The sequence below is a fragment of the Salmo salar genome, chromosome 18 (assembly GCF_965601325.2).
Source record: "Salmo salar chromosome 18, fSalSal1, whole genome shotgun sequence".
Taxonomy (NCBI): domain Eukaryota; kingdom Metazoa; phylum Chordata; class Actinopteri; order Salmoniformes; family Salmonidae; genus Salmo; species Salmo salar.
Window position 1 is genome coordinate 14,986,703 of NC_138308.1, and position 16,652 is coordinate 15,003,354.

Genomic DNA, 16,652 nt, shown 5'->3' on the forward strand with positions numbered 1-16,652 from the left:
TATCCTCCCCAATGGTGGTTGTTGTCGTCTTTATTAATTTACTAATTCAAAACACTATCATGGTCATACATTTTGAGAAAGTAATGACAAAGAGGAACAATTTGTCAGTTGTTTTTTTTAGAACTAATCTCAGAATGTTTTTAATAAAACAATCACAGGCTTGATTTAGATTTGATTAAGTCATACGGAGAGCAATTTATTTATCCAGTCCAGACTGGAATTCATGCCAACATTTTGCCACGTTTCACTAATGACGTAACCTCTCCTTAGCTTTGACAACAAGCAGAAGGGGCAAACGAGTTGGAACCTCGACCAGCCTAGTTGCCGACATTGTCAGTAGGGCGCTGTAGTCATATTCTTCACGGCAGAACATACTCAATATTTGACGACCCTTTAGGAACAAACTACGATTTCCGAAAATCGCTCAACTCTCTGTAAGGCTTCTCTGTTTGTGGAGTTGCTATTTCCTGGTTGGTAACGTTACTAGCAGCCATTTTGGGTTTCAGACAACTAGCCTGTTTTTGGAGGAGTAACTTATCACCTAGTTCAATTAGCTAGCTACTTTTTTTTAATCGAAGGAATTAGTTAGCTAAGTATTTATTTCGATTTTTCAGAGCGGAAGGGGGTGTCGTTTTATAAGAAGAGGGGATTTACTGTGACGAGTCCACGATGAATCCCGAATAGTAAGTAGTTAGCCAGCTAACCTTAGCTGATCAACTGTCTAAGAAGTGCAAGCTAGCTAACTACTATTGTCACTGTGTTGTTTATTGAGCGCATAATAACGTTTCACACAGGTGAATTATGTTTGCATACAGTTGTTGTGAGTTTGCTAGCTAGTTGCTAAGTAGCATCTATCTTAGCTAGCTAGCTAGTTAACGTTACCTAGCAAGCTAGCCTACGTAACGTTACCAAACGTTCATCAGTTAGTTAACGATAAGTGCTGTTGTCAAAGGGAACATTACTTTGGTTGGTAACTAACGTTACTACTTCCCTTTTACTTAACATATTGTAGCTAGTAGTCTGACAATACAACGCACGTCTGCTAACGTTACATATTTAAAATGTAAATGTAAATGTTATGATTATCGTTAGCCATGCAAGTCATTATGCGAGTGTGTAACGTTACGGCAGGCTTTGTGCGCTGGTGGTCAATAATTAATGTTAACTAGCTTGCCTTTTCCATGACATTCAGTGAATTTGGCCCTCATGCGGAAAACAAGCAAGAGGACGGTCAGTGCCACCCGCTCTCTACATCCTGAGAGTCATGTGTAGGTCACGAGCATGCCTGCCATATGCCATGCCTCTTTCAACACACTCATTGGGTTGTTTGGCAAGTAATGGTTTGTCAACTACTACCATCCCTCCATGCAGGTTGGCAAGTACCTGATTACTGTAGTTTAGGCCTATAGGTTTCCCTTTTTGTGATACAGCTTTTGTATTTCAGCTCAGTTTAAATGATCGATGTGTCATATATTCAACAGTCCCACTGGCATGACTGAACATCTGATTCGAAATGGTTTTTATATTATATTCTGATGACACAATCTAGTGCATTGAAAGGTTAGCCCTTTCCTTCCTTTTTTTTTTGACAGGCACACTATACTATTGCCTCCATTTATTGCCATTTCAGTTATTTCTTTGAAACCTCAAGGGGTATGTTATTAATTGTAACTCAGTTGCTCTTGAACTCTTAAACTGTGTGTAGTATCAATTTTTTGGGGTCACATACACATATTTAGCAGATGTTATTGCGGGTGTAGCAATGCTCGTGTTCCTAGCTCCAATAGTGCAGTAGTATCTAACAATTCACACATAAAAGAATGGAATTAAGAAATGTATAAATATTAGGACGAGCAATGTCTTGAGTGGCATTGAATAAGAAAACAGAATACAGTGTATACATATGAAATGAGTTAAACAGTATGTAAACATTATTAAAGTGACCAGTGATTCCATGTCTATGTACATAGGGCAGCAGCCTCTAAGGTGCAGGGTTGAGTAACCGGGTGGTAGCCGGCTAGTGATGGCTATATAACAGTCTGATGGCCTTGAGATAGAAGCTGTTTTTTAGTCTCTTGGTCCCAGCTTTGATGCACCTGTACTGACCTCGCCTTCTGGATGATACTGGGGTGAACAGGCCGTGGCTCGGGGGGTTGATGTCCTTGATTATCTTTTTGGCCTTCCTGTGACATCGGGTGCTGTAGGTGTCCTGGAGGGCAGGCAGTGTGCCCCCAGTGATGCGTTGGGCAGACCGCACCACCCTCTGGAGAGCCCTGCGGTTTGCGGGCGGTGATACAGCCTGACAGGATGCTCTGTTGTCCATCTGTAAATATTTGGGGCCATGACAAATTTCTTCAGCATCTTGAGGTTGAAGAGGCACTATTGCGCCTCGGTGTGGTGAAGAAGGCTGTTGCGTGTTCTTCACCACACTGTCTGTGTGGGTGGACCATTTCAGATTGTCTGTGATGTGTACGCCGAGGAATCTGAAGCTTTTCACCTTCTCCGCTGCAGTCCCGTCGATGTGAATAGGGGACTGCTCTCTCCATTGTCTCCTGAAGTCCACGATCAGCTTATTTATTTTGTTGACGTTGAGGGAGAGGTTATTTTCCTGGCACCACTCCGCCAGGGCCCTCACCTCCTCCCTGTAGGCTGTTTCGTTATTGTTAGTAATCAGACCTAGTACTGTTGTGTCATCTGCATACTTGATTGAGTTGGAGGCGTGCATGTCCACACAGTCATCGGTGAACAGGGAGTACAGGAGGGGGTTGATCACACACCCTTGTTGGGCCCCTGTGTTGAGGATCAGTGTAGTGTAGGTGTTGTTTCCTACCTTCACCACCTGGGGGCGTCCCACCAGGAAGTCCAGGACCCAGTTGCACAGGGTGGGGTTCAGACCCACGGCTCGAGCTTAATGATGAGCTTGAGGGTACTGTGGTGTTGGCGGCTGAGCTGTAGTCAATGAACAGCATTCTTACATAGGTATTCTTCTTGTCCATATGGGGTAGGGCAGTGTAATGGCGATTGCATAATCTGTGGATTTATTGGGGCGGTATACAAATTGAGGTGGGTCTAGGGTGTCAGGTAAGGTAGGATTTAATAGTCACATTGGAAACAACATCCCCTATACACTTCCTGATGAACTCAGTCACCTTTTCCGTGTATATGTCAGTGTTATTCTCAGAGGCAACCCGGAACATATCCCAGTCCGCGTGATCAAAACAATCTTGAAGCATGGATTCTGATTGGTCAGGCCAGTGTTGAATAGACCTTAGCACGGGTACTTCCTGTTTGAGTTTCTGCCTATAGGAAGGGATTAGCAGAATGGAGTTGGATGGAGTGATCTGATTTGCCAGCAGGGCGGGGGAGGGCCTTGTAGCCATCTCGGAAGGGAGAGTAACAATGGTCATGTTTTTGTAGTGCGAGTACTACAGGCAATTTGTTGGTAGAACTTCGTTAGCGTTTTCCTCAAATTTGCTTTGTTAAAATCCCCAGCCACAGTAATTGGGGCCTCAGGATATGTAGTTTCCATTTTGCACAAAGTCCAGTGTAGTTCCTTGAGGGCTATTGTGGTATCGGCTTGAGGGGAAATATACACGGCTGTGACTATAACCGAAGAGAATTCTCTTGGGAGGTAATACGATCAACATTTGAGATATTCTAGGTCAGATGAACAAAAGGACTTGAGTTCCTGAACGTTATCACAATCACATCCTGAGTAGTTAATCATGAAACACACCACCGCCTTTCTTCTTTCTGGAGAGTTCTTTATTCCTGTCTGTGCGATGTACTGAGAACCCAGCTGGCTCTAGGGACAGGGACATTATATCCGGAGAGCGCCATGATGCCGCGAAACAATGTGTGTTACAGTCATTGTGTCTCTCTGGAAGGAGATCCTCGCCCTGAGCTCGTCGACTTTATTGTCCAGGGACTGAACAGTAGCGAGTAAAATACTCGGAAGCTAATAATGTAAGAAATAACGTACAAAGAAACAAAATACTGCAAAGTTGCTTAGGACCTAGAAGCCGAGTTGCCGTTCCACTAATGAACTTACACCTGGACAACGGACATCCCATAGGCCTATCTTATGTCTTGGCGAATCCATCAACAATTACCCCAGCCTACACCATTGTGTAAATCATTACAGTTTAGCCTAATTGTCCTTTTACTGTCAAGCACTTTTGCTTTGGTATGACAATAACTAACTACCAGAGAGAGATCATTGCCTAGCAGAGGTAATTTCCACTCTTGCACTATTGTCACAAGCCCTTACACCTCCTTTAGCATTATTTGTTGCAGTGTGAAGTCCTTCCACACTGCTTCCATGGACTCAAATGCACCTGGTCAACCAGACAAACTGTCTTTTGGGCTTCTCTGAGTTCCCAGTTACTAGCCTAAATATTTATTTGGGTTCCCAGTTTCTAGCCTGTAGAAAACAGGCTACATTTGTGTTTTTGCAGATCACTTGCTTTCATTAGGCCTATCCTTTCCCTAATAGGCTAGAGCTTCTATCTCATCTGCTGGTACTGAGCTTCTGATCCACAGCCTGTTAGGGCTTGGCTGACACACTGTGATTCTCATTGACCTCTGTAGTAGTGAGGAAAGGGAACCTCTGGTCTGATCAAAACCCTGCTTTTCCTCGACACCTCTTATTAGACTGCCCTCCCAGAGGAGAGACTGAGACAGAAATGCTAAAATAGCAGTGTTTGATTCTGTGGCGTTTGTAGAATTTTGTGATTGAATGCCATGTAGTCTGTTTGCATGTGTTATAGGTGTGGGTGTTTTCAAAGGAGTTTTAAAGTCGAATGTCATGTGAAAGTCGAATAATGGTGGGTGGTGTCGTGTTTGCAGCATACAAAGTATCATTCAATCCGACTTAAAACATAAACACTGACTCTGATAGAGGAGAGGGATGGACAGGGTTTTTTCTGTAGGCTTTTCCCTCTCTGTCTTGCATGACCAGTCAGCGGTACTACTAGCCTTTCATAGGGGCGGTCATTATCCTCAACCATCTGCTTAACGAAGAGGGCATGACTGGAATTCATTCCAATGGGAGAGGAAAGGGACAGGGAGGCAGGAAACAGGGCTGCCTCGGAGCTTCTTAGCCTTGGGGCTGGGTCAGATCACACCAGACTAGAGCATCGCCTAAGTTCTTCCGAACCTGCCTTCCTTCCTTTGACTGTACTACTGGAGAGACTGGAAGGGGATCTGAAGTCCAGCGGAATTCCCCATTGCTGTGGAATGCTTAATCGGTTTACAGGAGTTTCCGTACCCTTTTCTGTGTAGTCTAGTTGTATTGCACAGCCCATGTTAAATAAAAAACGGCATACAGAGTGGAGGGGGTTGAAAGGGTGAGAGCTCTCTGTGTGAATGCCGCTTAGAGGTGAACATGAGTGGACAATAGCTGTAGCCTATAGTTTGCGAGATTTAAAAAAACCATTTTTTACTGGTCTGACCTATTTTGATCGGGAAGCATTAGTGTAGCCTAATTCACACGGTTGGGAGTGGGACAGGATGTATGGACTGTTGATGCTCAGCATTTTGTTGTCCTCGTATCTATCCTACTGGTGTTTCTGCTCATATAAATGAGCATAGCATGAATTGGTGTATTTGAACAAGCATCAGTGGAGCAAGGAATGGTGTTATAGAAGTTAGGCTGATTTATTTTTTGTTGCAAGATTAGTGTTTGGTAAGCTCATATGCGGTTGCTATGCTGTTACGCTTTTTTAGTTCTAGGTACAAGCCTATTTGACATGAGGTCCAATTAGTCATGTTTGTGTGTTTTTGTGTGTCTACGTGTTTTGTGTGTCATAACTGACCAAGGTTAGCAGCACTCTGAAATCTGATCTGTTGAACTACAGGGAGCTTTGGCAAACTCTGAACAATGGCTCTGTTGTAACCGCTCGTTAAACATGAATTGTCTGCGCTCAATTACAGTAGGCTTCTTGGTGAAGTCAGGCACAGGCCTACTAAGTTGGTAGTGTGTTCTGTTGAACATGCTATGCTGTTGTCAGTCACAGTGCAGTCTTTACCTCTCTTTTTTTTAATTCTCTTGTCTGAGTGTTTATCACATGAGCACTGAAACATTGACCCCCCCCCCCCCCCCCCACTGACTTATTTCCTTATGTGGTTTTGCTGACCATGCACAGCTCAGTATTGTGAGATTTAATTTAATTTGCCTGTAGAAAACTTTCTTTTCTGTACCAACAACTATGGAAGCTTGTGTTGCTGTGTGGACTTGAATTGGCCTGGTTTCAACTTGTGTGTGATTGTCTATAAAAGGGTTGGCGTGAAAGAGCTTTTTAGGCATTATGTAAGAGTCATAAGACATCATACATCCTCGCTGCTGATTGTGTGGTGGTGAGACAAAAATAGTTATTCTAAGAGTTTGCCCAATGTAGTATCTTGCCTAACGCAGTGAAATCAATAGGCCTTACAGCAATGGCATCTTGGAATTGTCTGAAGCATGACCACAATTATATCTCTTCTGGTGATGTGGAGAAAGGCACTACATCGCTGGAGGAGTTACTGTAGATCCGGGTTCGATGGTCGCGACCAGGAAACCCATGAGGCGGCGCACACATTGGCCCAGCGTCATCCGGCTTAGGGGAGGGTTTGGCTGACCGGGATGTCCTTGTCCCATCGCTCTCAAGCGACTCCGGTGGCGGGCCGGGCGCATGTACGCTGACACTGTCGCCAGTTGGACTGTGTTTCCTCCGACACATTGGTGCGGCTGGCGTCCGGGTTAAGCGTCAAGAAGCAGTGCGGCTTGGCAGGGTCGTGTTTCGGGGGGGACACATGGCTCTCAAACTTCGCCTCTTCCGAGTTCATACAGGAGTTGCAGCGATGGGACTAGACTGTAACTACCAATTTGGATATCATGAAATTGGGGGAATGGGTAAAAAATTAAAACATTATTTAAAAAAAGAGTTGATCCGTGAGACACGTTTTGACAAGTAGCAAAAAAAGATTTGTGTATTGAACTGTTTTTCATGTTCTAGTATGGAAAAAGTGCAGAAGTTTCAGTGTACGCCGAGGCTTGCTGGTTATCAAAAGGAAGAGAGCTATTGTCGCTCTCAATGGATGTAAAAACAGACTGTTTACTTGCTGTTTGAGGTGAGGAAAAAATGTACTTTGAGAAGCTTCACAGCTCATTAGTGTAGTATTTCTGTCTTAACTATCAGACATCCCCAAATGGGCACATTTTATACATTTGTGCGCTGACCAGGTAGCCTAGGCTTACTTCTATGCGTAATCAGGTGCGTGGCGTCCTTATTCAACAATGACAGAAGCGCTCCAAACAAAAGACGATGCATAAATTGACAACTCGTAAATGGAAAGAAATGAACCAAAACTTGTTTCTCCAGTGTTGCATAGGTTGTGATCTCCGCAAACAACGTTTACACTCTGACAATGAGAATGGTAAATGACTGTAATAATAATATATAGAATGCATTAGCAGAAATTACTGTTATCAAACATTTCAGATGAGAAATTATGGTAAATGTACTACTGGTGATTTAGGGAGGGGGGGTGGAGAAAAAAAAAGATGGAGCACAAACTATGAAGGACAAATACTGGAGTTTTGGTTCAGGTACAGCCAACTAGGGCAAAAACGATAAGATATATCGTAAAAAATGATATCCTGGTATGTAACTATTGATTCCCCCTACCCCAATCACTACTGGTGATACAGTGCATCCGGAAAGTATTCAGACCCCTTGTCTTTTTCCACATTGTTACATTACAGCCTTATTTTAAAATGGATTAAATACAAATATTCTCATCAATCTACACACACTACCCCATAATGACAAAGAGAAATGTTTTTTTTTGTGTGTGCAAATGTATTAAAAATAGAAAACCTACCTTATTTACATAAGCATTCAGAATATTTGCTATGAGACTCGAAATTGTTCTCCGGTGCATCCTGTTTCCATTGATCATCCTTGAGATGATTGGAGACCACCTGTGGTACATATAATTGATTGGACATGATTTGGAAAGGCACACACCTGTCTATATAAAGTCCCACAGTTGACAGTGCATGTCAGAGCAAAAACCAAGCCATGAGGTTGAAGGAATTGTCCGTAGAGCTCCAAGACAGAATTGTGTTGAGGCACAGATCTGGGGAAGGGTACCAAAAAATGTCTGCAGCATTGAAGGTCCCAAAGAACATACTGGCCTCCATTTTTAAATGAAAGAAGTTTGGAACCACCGAGACTCTTCCTAGAGCTGGCCGCCCGGCCAAACTGGGCAATCGGGGGAGAAGGGGCTTGGTCGGGGAGGTGACCAAGAACCCGATGGTCACTCTGACAGCTCCAGAGTTCCTCTGTGGATATGGTTGTTCTTCTGGAACGTTCTCCCATTGCTGCAGCACTCCACCAATCAGGCCTTTATGGTAGAGTGGCCAGACGAAAGCCACTCTTCAGTAAAAGGCACATGACAGCCCGATTTGGAGTTTGCCAAAAGGCACCTAAAGGACTCTGACCATGAAACCAAGATTGAACTCTTTGGCCTGAATGCCAAGCGTCTCATCTGGGGGAAACCTGGCACCATCCCTACGGTGAAGCATGGTGGTGGCAGCATCATGCTGTGGGGATGTTTTTCAGCTGCAGGGACTGGGAGACTAGTCTGGATTGACGGAAAGATGAACGGAGCAAAGTACAGAGCGATCCTTGGAAAACCTGCTTCAGAGTGCTCAGGACCTCAGACTGGGGCAAAGGTTCACCTTCCAACAGGACAACGACTCTAAGCACAAAGCCAAGACAACGCAGGAGTGGCTTCGGGACAAGTCTCTGAATGTCCTTGAGTGGCCCAGCCAGAGTCCGGACTTGAACCCGATCAAACATCTCTGGAGAGACCTGAAAATAGCTGTGCAGCGACGCTCCCCATCCAACCTGAGAGCTTGAGAGGATCTGCCAGGAAGAATTGGAGAAACTCCCCAAATACAGGTGTGCCAAGCTTGTAGCATATTACCCAAGAAGACTTGCGGCCGTAATTGCTGCCAAAGGTGCTTCAACAAAGTACTGAGCATTTGGGTCTGAATATTTATGTAAATGTGATATTTCAGTTTTTATTTTTAATACATTTGCGAAAATTACAATAACTGTTTTTGCTTTGTCATTATGGGGTATTGTGTGTAGATTGAGGGGGAAAAACAAATCCATTTTAGAATACAGCTCTAATGTAACAGTGGAAAAAGGTCAAGGGGTTTGAATATTTTCCTAATGCACTGTATATGCAATTGATAGACACTAACAATAAAAGGACAAACAGTTCACTCAATCAAGTTATGAAACAATGCACACTAATTGGAGGGAGAGCGCATTCTGGTGAGAGATACGCCTTGTGCAGCTTAGCCACACTTCCCTTCTTGACTCAACATTTTAAATTATGCCCAGGACGCATTATCTTCAAACATACTGTAGTCCTAAGGAATATTCTCTGAAATGGTGTCAGGTCCAAAACATTAGCCATTTATGGAAAACCAATGCAATTTTGAAATGAATGAAACTTCACTTATTTGATCAATTGTATCAAATTGCTTGGTGTGCCATCTCCGCTACATCCTCAATGGATTAGTCCACTGAGACGGGCGGGACTCAGACTGGTGTGCCATGAAATAAATAAAAAATATATTTGCTACCAGTCGAGTAAATGGGGGTCAGCCCTAAAGCTAATGCTGTCTTCTGAGTTAGAGTCCCAAGCTTGACAAAACTATACTTTTGTTGAAACTGTGGAAAATCTGGAATCCTGTTTTAAAACAAGGTTGTTTAAAAAATAAAAACTTTACTCCTCTCTCCACAGTGACTATTTATTCAAGCTGCTCCTGATCGGTGACTCTGGCGTCGGAAAGTCATGTCTTCTACTCCGATTTGCGGTAAGTGTCCTGTTGATTCGTCCATGTCCCATAAGTGTCTCATAGCCATTCATAAATTGCTCGCACTAATCACTCATTAGCTGTTCATAGGCTGAACCAGTCATATTAATAATAATAATAATAATGATGGCATATTAGTGCACTGCTTGGAGTAAATTCAGCACATAAGAACAGGATGCCCAGAAATGCGAACCAGTTTAAATCAAGCATAGGAATAGTATTCAACTTCTATATTAATACTCATGTATGTTAATTTTACTTATCTTGTTTACTCTCCTATTGCGGTGAATGGTCATACTTTTGATTCCTTTTTTCTGTCGACTGAAACTGTATGAAAGGGTTAAGGATTTGTACTTTTTCAGACTCCTCTCCTCTCTCTCTCCACAGGATGACACATACACAGAAAGCTACATAAGCACAATCGGAGTAGACTTCAAAATACGAACTATAGAATTAGACGGAAAGACCATTAAACTTCAAATCGTAAGTGTTTCCCCGCCACATCTTTTGTTTTTCTAATATGGAAAGGGAAGCTCCAAGCTATACTAACAAGGACCTAAAAAGTATGCCTTTCTGCATCTGGCCACATTTGTACCATTGAATTTCTGAAGAAATGCCATTGTAGGCATTCCTAAACAGAACCTAACTCTAGATTACTGTTCATCAAATATTGCAAGGCAGAGGCCTCCTACATTATTAAGACACATGGTTGACTATAAAATTGTGATTTGTCGATTTAGAAATGTCCTTCTCATCTGTTTGAGGTGCTTGCGTGTGTTCTTATTTGTCACATTTGGTGAATGTGCGACCAAGCAGCATCTATTTGCATGGTGTCCGCAGGTACTTAAAGTCTTAAATTAATTTATCTAAATTAAAGGCTGTAAAATGTCTTACATTTTTGAATTTAGTTTAATGGTCCGGAGATGACTAGTGTTTCCGCTACGTTGTGCAGCCGCTTAATGTGATGAAAAAAATGTACATCAAATTATAGCCTAGTCCTACCGAGGTGCTAGAGAGCTCCAAATGTAGCCTACAACTCTGAATGTGCGTGTGCCACTGCAAGTCGGCAGTGGCCAGATGAGAGAGCGCAGCGAGTAAGGTAGGCTACAAAATAGATGGCCAATTCGAAACAATGCTTGTAGCTTGGCTAGTTAGCTCACTCGTTAGCTAGCTAGTTAACTATTCAGCTATTATAGGATTTGGTCAAACGGTAAAGTGAATTATCTTCATAAATCCTTTAATGAAAGTGTCTGCCCTGCCCATTAGCCTGTTTCTCTGGGGCCTGCTGCAGTGATGAGAGCCACTTTTTACTGCCTATCCTACTGCGCTCCTGTAGAATATATATATTTTTAATCTGATTCTATCTGTAAGAAAAAAAAACGTATATCCTGTGTAATACTCAGGGCCTAAAATGAAGACCCATCACCTGTCAAATGCTGGTAGATTTTGGGATTGGCGGGTAAGAATGTGTAATTCACCAGCCACGTTTCCGCGTGGTAACACTCCGGGCTCTACAGTGCGAGTATTTAATAAAAATAGTCAAGTATGGGCAGAAGTGCTAGTTGTGATTTTATAGCAAAATAAATGCTGCAGTAGCTGTTTTCAAAGTATTTCTGCCGTTTTTGTTTCATATCTGGTAATGCTCAAAGAAATGAATCCTAACGTTATAGCTATTCCACCTTGCACAGCAACACAACCTGTCTGGGGGGGCTCTGAGCACTGTGAGTGCTGAAAGAATAGTTTTTAGAAGCAGTGGGCACAGGCATAAAAGTTGTTCTAATTTACTCAAGTCTACTAAAGTGAGACTTTTTCGTAATGTTTCTTGGCTATTTACATTTATTTTGTTCACAAGCTAGGTTGCTTTTCAATGTTTGAGTTTGCTCCCACTGCTAGCAAAAAGAGACATTGTTGGCCTCAACTAGTGACATAACAGGCACACATGACTTAAGTGGCCCTGTTACCAAAGTAACCTTAAAGGGGCAGCTAAATATTTTTGTCTGATATTTTTGTTAGAATACTCAGGTCATAGAATACTTGTTAGAATACTCACAGGTCATTAAATTGAACTGTAGTCCACATTACTTTTTACTAATAATACATTTTATTGTCTTAGAAACATAACTAAGCATGCCCATCTGTTGTTTTTTTTGTGTGTTTCTTTGTGTAATTATGGCATCAACAAAAAAATGTGGTCTGGGAAAAAATTGGGGTGGCTGGTAGATTATTATTATTTTTTTATGTACCTGCCACAGTGGCTGGTATACAAAAGTTAGTTTTAGGCCCTGGTAATACAATTGAACAGTTGAAGAGAGGATGTTTTCAGCTTTGTGCAGGTATATATTTTTTTCTTGTCAGCTGTCTGTTATACAACTGGGATATTAATATGGATTTGAGATACGGAGTGTGCGAAATGAGAATTGGCCATTGCAAGCGCATCGGCCTCATTGGGCATTAGGCTATGACAGTAACGTTTTTGTTAATATTAATTACTGATCAATTAAAACATGGCTACTTCCAGTGATAATTATAGTTAGAGGTAGAGATCTAGCTAATGTGTTTTGAGTTTCCACTTACCCAGCTGGTGAATTGGCACCAAATATATTAGTCTATGATATTAGTGCACATAAAGATGTAGGCAAATTCATCTCTCTTTAACTACAAATACTGAGTCCTATTTTAACAGTAAACTGTAACAACAATGGTCTAATTGCCAAATTCATGACACTAACTGGATAAGGTTGCAGTGCACATCAAAATATCTTGAATCATGCATTCCTGCTTAGATTAAACAAGATATTTGAATACCGTCGCAGTAGTCTATTGCACTACTTTATTAAAGCACTGTTAATGCCATAAAAAATATGGGGAAATTAGCAGGTTTGTGGCGCACGAAGACCTCAAATTGTTATTCAATTGCATTTCAAGTTGCATTAAAAAGGTATTTTTAAAATGTCTTAAATTCAACTTGATGAAACCTGCAGATACCTTGTATTTGGCAGTGTGTGTGTGTGGCAGCATCTATTTGGCAGAGCGCGCGTGTGTTTGGCAGTCCTGTATTTATGACAGTGACTGAATATCTCTGCTGTGTATTGCTTCTGCTGCTGTGTATCTCTGCCGTGCTTCTTTCACATGCTTTGCTTGCTGTTCGGGGTTTTAGGCTGGGTTTCTGTACAACACTTTGAGAATATCAGCTGATGTACGAAGGGCTATATAAAAATACATTTGATTTGATTTATTGACGCTGACAGTGGGACACGGCGGGGCAGGAGAGGTTTCGCACGATCACATCCAGCTACTACAGAGGAGCCCACGGCATTATCGTAGTCTACGACGTCACAGACCAGGTCAGTCTGTCTCTTTAGCACAGTCAATCTTTAACTTGTCACTGTGTTTGGACTTTCTGGCTTCTTTTCCAGAACTGAAAGTCAGGAGTGCAGGTGAATTAGTATTTTGAAAGACTTACATCACAAATATTGCCTACCCTGATATGTTGGTTTTGATTCTCTTTCTTCTTCTAGGAGTCCTTCAACAATGTCAAGCAGTGGCTACAGGAAATCGACCGCTATGCCAGTGAAAATGTCAACAAGCTATTGGTGGGGAACAAGTGTGACCTGACCACAAAGAAAGTGGTGGATTACACAACAGCAAAGGTAAGGGCTTTTAACCAAGACAATGGGTTATCAGATGGAGCAGAAGTAATGCATTTTTACAATTAATTCTTTGGAAAAAATGGTGTAAAGCTGTGGTTACCAAACTTTTGAATTTAGATTTTGTTGAGGCCCCCAAACATCCCAAATGGTTTTGGACAGTCGGGTCTCTACAACCCAGTAGTAAATTAGTAGCAATAATAGTCTACAGTCCTGTCATGAATGCAGCAGCTCCCCTAACCTTCTCTCGCCATTCCTTTCTCTGCAGGAGTTTGCCGACTCCCTGGGCATCCCATTCTTGGAAACGAGTGCCAAGAGCGCCACCAATGTGGAGCAGGCCTTCATGACCATGGCTGCTGAGATCAAGAAGAGGATGGGGCCAGGGGCCACGACCGGAGGCAACGAGAAGTCCAATGTCAAGATCCAGAGTACGCCTGTCAAACCTGCCTCGGGGGGCTGCTGCTGAGAAAGAACCCCACCAACGCCTCTACCCACATCTCAAGCACCCCCCTCTGGCCTGTCAGCCCCCTCCACCTGGCCCCATTTTCCACCATGCCCCACCTTCCTAGCCTAACCGTAACCGAGAGGGAAAGTCTGATAGAAAGAAGTTGTGTGTGTGCGAGAGGGAAAACAAAATGAAGTTGCCTGAATTTGTACTGTAGCTGTACTACCAAGAAAATAAATCATTATCCCCCCTCCCTTATTGCCCTGGTAATTGATGATTAGTAGTACTGTCTAGGCAATCTGTTAGCAGTCAGATGGACAGGTCCCTCACTGGCCCCATCCTGGAGAGGCTTTACCCCCACCCTTCCCCGGACCACCTCAGAGACAACTGATTTAGTTTGCCCCCCTCACCCCCGCAGTTATCGCCCCCTCTGTGTGCAGGGTTATGAGAATAATGTGTGTGTATCTCACTGCATTCCTACTTCGGGATTGGTCTGTGGTCAAATTCAATTATGTTTTCTATTCCTCTGTCCCCGTCTTTTTTTTCTTCTTCGCTTTCCTGTTGGTTATTTTACTGTTTGTGTCGGCATGTCTCTAAGGTGTTTATTCGCGAATATGAGTGTCAGCCAACTGCACAAGTCTCTCACTGTCTCATGAAAAAGTACTGAAAAATATACAGTACCAGTCAAACGTTTGGACACCTACTCATTCAAGGGTTTTCATTTTTACTATTTTCTACATTGTAGAATAATAGTGGACATCAGAACTATGAAATAACACATGGAATCATGTAGTAACCAAAAAAGTGTTAATCAAATCAAAATATATTTGAGATTCTTCAAAGTAGCCACCCTTTGCCTTGATGACAGCTTTGCACAATGTTGGTATTCTCTCAACCAGATTCATGAGGTAGTCACCTGGAATGCATTTCAATTAACAGATGAGCGTTAAGTTAATTTGTGGAATTTCTTTCCTTAATGCGTTTGACCCAATCCGTTGTTGTGACAAGGTAGGGGTGGTATACAGAATATAGCCCTATTTGGTAAAATACTAAGTCCATATGGCAAGAACAGCTCAAATAAGCAAAGAGAAATGAGTCCATCATTACTTTAAGACATGAAGGTCAGTCAATCTGGAAAATTAAGCGCAGTCACAAAAACCATCAAGCGCTATGATGAAACTGGCTCTCATGAGGACTGACCCAGAGTTACCTCTGCTGCAGAGGATAAGTTAATTAGCGTTAACTGCACCTCAGATTGCAGCCCAAATACATGCTTCAGAGTTCAAGTAACAGACACATCTCAACATCAACTGTTCAGAGGAGACTGCGTGAATCAGGCCTTCATGGTCAAATTTCTGCAAAGAAACCACTACTTAAAGGACACCAATAAGAAGAGACTTGCTTGGGCCGAGAAACACGAGCAATGGACACTGGTGGAAATCTGTCCTTTGGTTTGAGGAGTCCAAATTTGAGATTTTTGGTTCCAACCGCTGTGTCTTTGTGAGACGCAGAGTAGGTGAACGGATGATCTCCGCATGTGTGGTTCCCACCGTGAAGCATGAAGGTGTGATGGTGACAGTCTGATTTATTTAGAATTAAAGGCACACTTAACCAGCATGGCTACCACAGCGATACGCCATCCCATCTGGGTTGTGCTTAGTGGGACTATCATTTGTTTTTCAACAGGACAATGACCGAAAACACACCTCCAGGCAGACCAAGGAGAGTGATGGCATGCTGCATCAGATGACCCAGCCTCCACAATCACCCGACCTCAACCCAATTGAGATGGTGGTTTGGGATGAGTTGGACTGCAGCGCGAAGGAAAAGCAGCCAACAAGTGCTCAGCAAATGTGGGAACTTCAAGATTGTTTGGAAAAGCATTCCTCATAAAGCTGGTTGAGAGAATGCCAAAAGTGTGCAAAGATGTCAAGGCAAAGGGTAGCTACTTTGAAGAATCTAAATCATGGTTACTACATTTGTGTTAATTCTACAATGTAGACAATAGTAAAAAATAAAAACCCTTGAATGAGGTGTCCAAACTTTTGACTGGTACTGTATATATGCTTTGTATATATGTATGATCTGATTTGCTAGGTCTGTAGACTTCATTACATTATCAGAGTAGTCTTGACTTAATTTCTGAATTAGATTTGTGGCTGTAGGCAATTGTAATTTTGTTGCTCAACATGTCAGATTTAAACAATAAATATTGTACTTCCAGACTGTATGATACAGAAAGATCTGTCTGCGATTCTTGGTGGAATATGTAGAAACATTTTGTTTTAAACATTCTACATTTATGGCACCAGTAATTTAGGATTGGTTTGCAAATGGGCCATTACCTGTGGAATATCTACATTCAGAATTGCATATATAAACGGTTCTTTTTTCATAATAAAGGCAACTAAATACAGTTTTAAAATAAATCTGTTCCCATTTCTCTAGCACTGTTTACCTAGTTCAGTGTTGTTGCTGTATGGATGTCTTTCTTTTTTTTTTAGTACAGGGTAGTGGTCGGTCCAGATATCATTCTGTGGTAAGGTCATTCTACAGGTCAGAATATAATGCCTGTGTCACATTCTCATGAGTCCCCTCAGTAAATCAACTGCTCATTTCAGACTTAATGAAAAGGTCAGATTCACAGTTCCTTGGATCTTAGCTCTTACAATATGCCAAG

The 16,652-nt window shown here is 42.3% G+C and overlaps 1 protein-coding gene across 2 annotated transcripts; it reads left to right on the forward strand.

Moving 5' to 3' along the window:
• Nucleotides 1-215: 215 nt before the first annotated feature.
• On the forward strand, nucleotides 216-16,388 carry LOC106576702 (ras-related protein ORAB-1). 2 transcript variants are annotated; one of them, XM_014154018.3, is made up of 7 exons: nucleotides 216-434; nucleotides 615-683; nucleotides 9,808-9,880; nucleotides 10,268-10,363; nucleotides 13,129-13,224; nucleotides 13,399-13,530; nucleotides 13,796-16,388. In XM_014154018.3, exons 2-7 carry the CDS (start codon nucleotides 670-672, stop codon nucleotides 13,991-13,993), a joined length of 609 nt encoding a protein of 202 aa, XP_014009493.1. In that variant the 5' UTR covers nucleotides 216-434; nucleotides 615-669; the 3' UTR covers nucleotides 13,994-16,388. The 2 variants fall into 2 exon arrangements, with proteins under 2 accessions (XP_014009493.1, XP_014009492.1); XM_014154017.3 differs by having other exon boundaries at nucleotides 233-470.
• The last annotated feature ends 264 nt before the right edge of the window (nucleotides 16,389-16,652 follow it).